This window comes from Rhinolophus ferrumequinum, chromosome 24, assembly GCF_004115265.2.
Source record: "Rhinolophus ferrumequinum isolate MPI-CBG mRhiFer1 chromosome 24, mRhiFer1_v1.p, whole genome shotgun sequence".
In the NCBI taxonomy this organism is placed as follows: domain Eukaryota; kingdom Metazoa; phylum Chordata; class Mammalia; order Chiroptera; family Rhinolophidae; genus Rhinolophus; species Rhinolophus ferrumequinum.
Window position 1 is genome coordinate 15,225,300 of NC_046307.1, and position 9,028 is coordinate 15,234,327.

The 9,028-nt window shown below is 44.1% G+C and overlaps 1 protein-coding gene across 1 annotated transcript; it reads left to right on the top strand.

The window, feature by feature from the left end:
* Positions 1–633: 633 nt before the first annotated feature.
* ZMAT2 (zinc finger matrin-type 2) lies at positions 634–7,056 on the top strand. Its single transcript, XM_033096477.1, has 6 exons — positions 634–779; positions 1,097–1,190; positions 2,249–2,372; positions 3,612–3,685; positions 4,140–4,285; positions 5,009–7,056. Exons 1-6 carry the CDS (start codon positions 762–764, stop codon positions 5,150–5,152), a joined length of 600 nt encoding a protein of 199 aa, XP_032952368.1. The 5' UTR covers positions 634–761; the 3' UTR covers positions 5,153–7,056.
* Positions 7,057–9,028: the final 1,972 nt, after the last annotated feature.

Genomic DNA, 9,028 nt, shown 5'->3' on the forward strand with positions numbered 1-9,028 from the left:
AGCCACAGTTTTCCCCTGTGCTCTTCCTCCCCACCCCCACCCCCCACGTTGGAGATACAATCATGTCGCTAAATCAGCATATACTGAGCCGTCTGACAGTTCTTCACCTTAGAGTGTTGCTGATAACTGGTCTTCCCAAGTCCAAGCATGTTAATTAAATTGTGCCCTATAGATTGAATGACTATAATGTTCCTCAGTTGAAGATATAAATGAATTAACCATAGGGTGAGATCATTGCTTCAAGATAAAGAAACAAAAGTGCAAAAAGCTCTCTATGTGTACTTCGGGGAGGCTGCAGCTTTTATAAACACTTTGGTTTGGTGGTGGTGGGGGAGCTTATCTTTAGTGCATACAAATAAGGGGGGCATCTGGAGCCTCTAATAACAGTGCTTCAGTCTTCAAAAAGAAACCTGTTTAGAAACTCTTGGAAATGCACTCAAATTTGATTAGACTATTAGGGCACTGATTCTGTTTCCTCGTTTGTAAAACAGACGAGTTGAACTGCCTGCCCTGCGATGCTTTTGAATGCCAGGGCAAAAAAGGGTTGCACGCTCCCTTACTTCCGTGTTGCTTCATACTCTCCTTGCGCATGCGCCGTTTTCTTGGAGCGGAGGCGGGGCGGACAATCCTGTTTTAGAAGCCCTCTGTTTGTAGCTCGTTTAGAACACGAGACTCTAAGCTTATTGGAGGACAAGTTTGCTTTACGGCTTGAGGTCGCTTTTTACGGCATTTTCCGGCTTCCCATTCACTTGGCGGTGAAGATGGCGTCGGGGAGCGGTGTAAGTGTGTGTGAGAGGGAGGTTTGAGGGGGGTGGTTTCTCAGTGCGGAATATTCTGCACCTGACTGGCTTCCCTACACCTCCTTGCGTTTCTGTGGCCCGGGAGCTAGAGCTTCCCCGTAAGGCCCTGGCTCAGCGTCAGTGGAATCGCGAGGTTTCTTGGGTTGGGGTCCTGAGGCCACCTCAGCCTTCTGGTGCGTTCCGGAGAGGTTTCGCTCTCGACAGGTCCCGGGGCCGTCTTGGCGGCGATGACACGTTTTCTCTATAGCTTAGACACGATTAGCGATGAATCTTGAGGGCTTTTTTCCCCCCTACAGACAAAAAACTTGGACTTTCGCCGAAAGTGGGACAAAGATGAATATGAGAAGCTCGCCGAGAAGAGGCTCACGGAAGAGAGAGAAAAGAAGGATGGTGGGTGCCTGCTCCATTAAGGGCTAAGGGCATTGTAGAGGCGATGCAGTAGCTGGAGAGCGGGTGGAGAGTTGAAATGCGCTGCGCTACCCCGTGTAACCTCTGGCAGAGCGCTGCCTCCCTGGTCCTCGATTTCTTCATGTATAAAATGAGAGCAAGGAGATGGACTGAAGTGTTTTTGAGGTGTTTTCTAGCTCTGTTGTCTCCTACTTTCTTGCTCTCCCTTTGCTTTGCTCATTTAGAACTTTCCTGAAGGACAGGGAATAGTGGAATCCTTAGTAGTGACAGAGAAGTTAGCGGAGTATTTTGCTGCTGTGCATTACTGCTGTTGAAGACCCTCTCTTTCCCTTGATGTTACTTAAGGGTGAGAAGAACATTTCTGGCCCAATCAAAATCTTTTCTTATCGTCAGAGAAGAGCAAGGGGACCCGCTAGGGAAGGTGTGATTGTTTGAGCTAGTGCTTAGTGCTGTTCTCTTTGCCTTGCACAATGTCAGGAACTTAATGCCTCTCTCTTAGAGATTCCACTATACAAAAAGAAATGTCTGATTTTTCTCATCCGTTTTCAAACTTGTACGTTCTTCTTCCACACCATCTTGCACACACTAACCTGTTTAGTTTTTATGTAACTTGTAAAATAGTGTTTGGCATGTAACAGGTAATTCCTAAATGTTGGTCCCACTTTTAAAATTTTCCCCAGCTCTCAGAAGAATCCTTTCTGTGTTATGCTTGGGGTATCTGAAAGTATTAGTATCCTTGCTCTTTTAAAAGGTTGCTTTTGTGAAAATTCAGAGCTTTTCCCTTCAATTCAGTTAATCAATGAATAGAAAACATTGCAAACAAAGCTTGTTGGCTTTAATGTAGAGAACAGCTGTAGTGAGTTAAGGATTGCTTATAAATTTTCCTATTCAAGTTCTCCCTCGCTGCTGCCTGTTATGTGCTTTGAAGTTTCAAGAAAGAAATGAGAGTAAACCTCTGGGTTTTGGGTTTCATGCATATCTTTTCCTCTCTGGTTAAGGAATTGTAATATCGAAGGACTTCGTTTCCCATTATATTTCAGGAAAACCCGTGCAACCAGTCAAGCGGGAGCTTCTTCGGCATAGGGACTACAAGGTGGACCTGGAATCCAAGCTTGGGAAGACAATTGTCATTACCAAGACCACCCCACAGTCTGAGATGGGAGGGTGAGTGGCTTTTCATTTTTCTCTAGCCAGGGGTAGGTCTAATAAATTGTTGGTTTTAGGAAGTGTTAAGGAGGGTTCGTGGCCTCAGGTTAACAACCTTTTTGCCTGTAATTCCATCCTTAGGTTTATTTTTCTTTGTCCCCCAAGGTCTCAGGTTCATGTAATAATATCTCTAGGAGGGGTCACTCTGCAGGCTTATTTATATTAGCACTGTAACTACTTTTTAGTATCTCAAAAGGGATAATTGTTCTCCTTCCAGAGGAACAAATGAAGGAAAGGACTACTGAGGAGATTTCTAGAGGAGAAGTTAGGTGGAGCTAGAATGGAGCTAGGAGCTATTGATGGTTAATAAAGGGTGTTTAGGTTCCAGACTGGCTGTGAAGGTGGTAGTTGTTACGGATTTTCTGGTTGTCCACCTCCTTCTTAGACTAAATCTATAACCTATAGGAAGAAGGATCCCAGAAAAATTCTTCATTCTTTTGCCTACTACTACTCTATCCAGTTAGGTTTTCCAGCAGGAGGGCAACACAGATAGCAGTGTGACATTTCTCTGAGCTATTTAGTAAACCCACTGTTGTTATTCCTCTCTATATTGGTAACTATTGCTATGTAAACTAACAAATTAACCCAAAGTTTAGCAGCATAAAACAACAAATAACTTGTAATTTCTGTGGGTAAGGAACTTGGGAAAGGCTTACTTACCTAGGTGGTTCTGGCTCAGGACCACTCACAAAGCTGCACTCAAGGTGTCTGCTGGGTCTGTGTTCATCTGAGGTATAAGTGGGGCTGGAGGATCTGCTTCCAACATCTGTCACCTGGCTGTGGTTTGGTGGCCTCAGTTCTTCGTTCCATGGGCCTCTCCATGGTTCTCACAACAAAGCAAGTGGCTTCCCCAGAGAAAATTATCCACATGGACAGACTAAGACAGACACTGTGTTTTTTTTATAACTTCACCTTGGAGGTGACAAAGTATCACTTGTATTACATTCTGTTGGTCACACACCAACTGTGGTACAAATTGGGAGGGGGCTATACAGGATTAGAAATACCAGAAGGGTAGGGATCGTTGTGGGGTCATCTTGGACATTAGCTGCCACATTCTTCCAAGAGCTACGGCTTTATGGAAGTGAGAAGTGCCTCCTTCTAAAAATAATTTTTACCTAAAAATGTGAGTTTCTCGGTTGAAAACAATGAGATCCATACCACTGGATTTGATTCAGTGCTGTTTCTGTTTGCTAGATATTACTGCAATGTCTGTGACTGTGTTGTGAAGGATTCCATCAACTTCCTGGATCACATTAATGGAAAGAAACGTAAGGCTTGGAGGTAGTTTGTGGCTGGGGCTGGGATTGGGCTTTGGAGTGGGAGGTGGGGGGATGGGTGGGTTCTGTTCCCTTTTTTTAATGCCCGGGGAATTCTCCAGTTGCTTCAGCACAGGCCATCCTTTACTTCATTATCTAATGTTTCTGTAGGCCATAAGGTGAGAGACACTGTTCTAGGCTCTCAACAAGCCCAAAGCATAGTCTTCTCCTGTGCTCAGCTGTCCCCACTGATCTGCATCTACTCAGAAAGGGCAGTCGAAAACCATCTGCATCTTGTTGTCTGGGGCTGCTGCTTCTGGGAACAAGTAAAGCCAAGGGAGTTGTTTCAGCTATAATTATTTTTGCTGTGTGTTTTATGAGAAGGTGTTTTTTTAAAATATCAGGAAAAGACTTGAGGGGCTGAGGATGTGATGACCTTACCTTCTTCACTGTTGACCCCACCCAGATCAGCGAAACCTGGGCATGTCTATGCGTGTGGAACGTTCCACCTTGGATCAGGTGAAGAAACGATTTGAAGTCAATAAGAAGAAGATGGAAGAGAAGCAGAAGGATTATGATTTTGAGGAAAGGATGAAGGAGCTCAGAGAAGAGGTAAAGCTCTGCTGTCCTTCCTTGTCTCTCCCCAGCTTGGAATTTATGTTACGAATCATGAGGCTGTCTTCCTCATTCCACTGCCACCCCCAGAAGATACTTGTATCTCCTGAATTTCTGTATATGAGGGGAAGCATTTATTGCCCCTGTTTGGGACTCTCATGAGCTGAAGGAAATGGCTCTAAATCTGTCCTTTATTCCTGGATTCTCTGGGCCATACTTTTTTTTTACTACAGGAGAGATTAACTAAATGCACCTAGTCCCCAAGAGGCCTGTTGGAACCTGGCTGACTGGATCAGAATTCTGTTTCCTCCACTTACTGGCTATGAATCTTGGGCAAGTTATATAACCTATGTGTGCCTTAGGTTCCTTCTGTTAGAGATCTTAGTATATAATATACACAAAGCAAGCACTGAGAGCAGTTGCTGGCATGTACTACATTCTCCAGAGTGTTGGTTACTATTACATGGTTTTGCTCCCATAACCTTGTTAAGAACTAGAGATGACCTGGAAAGTAGTGTTGAGAAGTGCTCTCCACAGGCTAAAACTTCTCTTTCTTGTCCTTTAAAATCTTGAACTGTGGCTTTTCCTCTGCTCTTGAAATTGTACTTGTCTTTAAATATTTTCTCTTAAAGATAGAAAGGAACCTTGAAGCTCATCTGTCTCTTTCAATAATGTTTGGCTCAGGAGTCTGAACTGATTCTGAGTGATTTCCCCCCCTAGGAGGAAAAGGCCAAAGCCTACAAGAAAGAGAAACAGAAGGAGAAGAAAAGGAGGGCTGAGGAGGATTTGACATTTGAGGAGGATGATGAGATGGCAGCTGTGATGGGCTTCTCTGGCTTTGGTTCCACAAAGAAGAGTTACTGAGGCTTTCTATGCTTGGCCCTTTGCTGGGCTTAACTTTGTATGTGTGTGGGGGTCATTTTTCGGGGTGTACTTCGAAAAGTCCTTAAGAGTGGCAATGGGGAGGGCAAGAGGGTGGATGTTTGTGGTTTCCCTCTGTCTTGGGGGAGCACAGGAGGCAGAGGTAATGCTTTGGCATATTCCTTCAGCCTCACTTTATCACTGGAGTCACAGGCCCTCTGCCCATTGACGTTCCCAATAAAGAAAAACCTCCTCTTCTGAGGCTGCTTTCCCAAAACTTCCCCTGCATCTTTCCCTCTTCATCTATCTAATCTCTTCTCTGAGCATCCTACATTTATCCTGTGTTCTGCCTTTGTTTTAATTTTGACTCTTGCTTAGCCCTCAGTGGAAGGGTTTTCTGGGCCCCCAGTTTCCAGTTGATACCATATCCTTGACCAGCCCCCCGCCCCTTTCCCTTAGCCCCCATTGTGGTTCTCTGGCCACTTGTGCATGCATGTATACTTCTGCCTGCATCAGTGGTATGTGCGGATGTGTGTGCATGAATCTGTCACATAAGAGGGAGCCTGAGCTAGAATCTCAGAGCATTGCTGCCTTGGGGCCTGAAGTTCTCAGTTTCCTCAGTGCATGTAACAGGATATTAAATGGGATGAGTGTTTGGTGTGGTTTTTGTCTGGTGAGTTTTTTAATCTCCCCTCCCCTCCCCATATGTAGACTTCAGCTTTTCCTGTTTGTTTTATTTTATTGAGGATGACTGTTTTTGTCTTCCTTGGGAGCAGGCTCTTGGAAGGACCTGTTTGATGCAAAAAAGAAAACGGAGAAAAAAAAAAAACCTCATATGGGAGCCCTTTGGTCTCTGAGGCTGTTCAACATGTACAATAAATGGCATTGAGTGGGCCTATTTCACATTTGGTGGGAACATTCCATATTCCTCCCTGTGTATTGTTTTTTTCTTCCTACACTAAGGATTTCCATATAGAGTTTATTCTTTCTTCATTTGAGCCCTGTCACTTTTGTTTTCTAGGTTCTTTCAGCATGAGTTGTATTTTCCTCTGATGGATCTGTGTCCGGAAGAGTCTGAACAAAACCTTTCCTGTAATTTTAGCCTCCTTTGATCTTATTTTTGGAACAGCAGAGCCCAGGGTTGAACTTAGTGTTTTCCTCACTACTGCATTTAGGCTGGGCACAGGGTTACTCACTCTTGGCACTGTTGACATTAGGGGCTGTATAATTCTTTGTTGTGGAAGCTCCCTTGTGAATTGTAAGATGTTTAGCAGTATCCCTAGCCTCTACTCACTAGATGCCAGTAGTACCCCTTCCCCAAATTAATGAGAGATAAAGATTTCTATGTCCCCGGGAGGTGTCGGGGGAAATCCTTCCTCCCAGCCCCACTGAGAACCATTGAGAAGCTGCCTTCCTTCCTTTGGTCTAACTTGAGAATTAAGTGGCACAGACTGGTTAACTAAAAAGAAAAACAACTTTGATATTTCCTGGATGAGGTGCTCTGCCAGGTCCCAGAGGCTGCAGAGGAAAAAAAAAATCAGTCCTTTATATAAGAAAACAAAAGTTACACAAACCTGAAGCAGGTGAATTCTATAATAACTTAGCTAGTTCTATGCCCTGAAAAGCAGGCTCTATTTGAGTTAACAAGGCTGCCACCATATGGCTTATTTACATGCTTAGCCTCATTTAGTTCCCCCAAACACCTTTATGTAGCACCTGTACCACTTTTAAGTCCCCCAAAGTACCATACTCTTTCCTTTGGACTTTTGTGCAAAATTCCCTTGCTGTCGGGCATGCTTTTTGCCTGTTTTATTTCTGATGCTGAATCTTGCCTCTGGGAACACTGAATATGTCTGTCTACTGGCTCAAGGCCTGGCTCAGTGTCACATAAAGTATTTGTTGCCCAATTGCGGGCTAATTACTGGGTGCTTTCCTTGTCATGATTATGTGCTCTACAGGTCCTTGGGTAAGAATCTGCCCTACTCAACTGGGTCTTTTTGCTCCCTTCAAGGCAGGCTGGAGAAAATATCGGTGAGCTGGTCCTTTCATGATGCAGCATTCATTCTTCAGGAAACTAACTCAACTTGGCTTCAAATGATTCCCTCGATCTTTGGTACAGTGGAATCTTAACCTCCGACCACATCTACTAAAAACTAATTCTAAATTCTAGGTTCTCTAAATTCTGTGGGGACTGGCAAGTGGTTTGAGTCTCCAAGGGGCCTGTCTAGGTCAACGTGGTGAGTTGGAAAAGGGGAGGGAGGAGATGGGATGGAAATTTAGGAGCCCAGAGCAATCCCAGAGAGAACTCAGAAATCTCTGTAAGAGAAACTTCTGTGATGTTCGTGGTCTTTCCAAAATCTATGGATATTTTGCCTTCTGTTTGAGGAATATGCCTGTGACTGGCCTACGTGGTCATTTATTCAGTAGGTGCTGAGACTCTGAGCATGTTCTAGGTCCTTGTAGTATCTTCTGGGGTAAGGCATCAAGGCCCCAACTGCTGTGGCATTTACTTTCTGATGTGATTGCCATTTAAAGTATTTGGGGAGCCAAAGATCATTGTGGCTTCAGATGATTTGTAGCCTCAGACACCTCCAGGGGCCCTTCTGTCTCTCCCATTATCCCCTCCAGAAATTTTAAATGTGAAATTTTTTTTTTTTTATCAAGTAGTAAGTATTTACTGAATCCTACTTACGAAAAGCAAGGTTTTAAGCACCAGAGAGGATACTGAGCCTCAAATATCCAGTCCCTGCATACTGGAAAATGGATCTTTCTGCTTCTATAGAGCCACGTTGTAAAAGCCCTTAATGTGAAATCTTTAATCCAACAGTTCTACTCATAAGTATCCTAAAAACATGCTTGCTTATGTGTACATACATATACATAGAATGATATATACTGCAGCTTTATTTTTGTAACAGTGAAACATTTAAAACTGGTATATTTGGACTTGAATATAATGCAGCCATTACAATATATATGAATCAATTCTATATATATAGACAAGAAAGATCTCCAAGACATACTGTTAAGTAAGCAAACACGAAAACAACACCCAACAAACTGATCTCCAGTAAGTCCCCCAATCATAAAACTATGTTGTATGTATTGTTAAATACATAGGTGGAGGAAAAGGACTGGAGAGACACAAATCCTAACAGTGGTTAACTGGAGAAAAGTGAAGAGAATGATTAGCTATTTACAGTACACATAAAAGGAAGAGGGTGTTCATCTGGGGTATAAAATAATATTTTAAAATAGTAACAGAAGTAATAACCGCAAGTACATAACACCTGGGAGAGGAGCTGTTAGGTTTATCTGGTTTAGCTGCCAAGTTCGAAAAAAGGCCTGAAATAGAATTTGTAGCTTGTAAAGGTTCCACTCTCCTGACTCAGACACTGTTTGAAAGTTGATTTGATCATAGACTGACCCTGTATCATTGTCTGACGGGGGCGGGGGGACACAGAGCCTGGAGGGGGCCTCCAGAGATTCGTGGTGGACCAGGGCAGCTGCGCGGTGGGAGAGAGTAAGCCCGGAAACAGCTAGGGAAGCGCTCCCTGGGAGGTTAGGGGAGACCTGAATTCTCGGAAGAGCACTCCCAAGTGTCTGATTGGGGCGGTGGATGGCGGATTGGACAGTTTTTCGGAAAGTAAATCATTCTAGGTCACTCCCACACTCGTCGACTTATTGTGACGTAAGTCCTTCTCACCAGTCAAGATGATATAGTCTAGAGGGCGTTTGCGGACTGGCTTTAGCTCAGCGGTTCCTTCGGCAAGTGCATTCTGCGCTTAAACCGTCCTTTCGAGGGTGGTTCGAGACCCGCGGGCGCTTTCCAGTCCTTTTGCGGCTGTCCCAGCTTTTATTTTCCGGGTAATCAGCCTA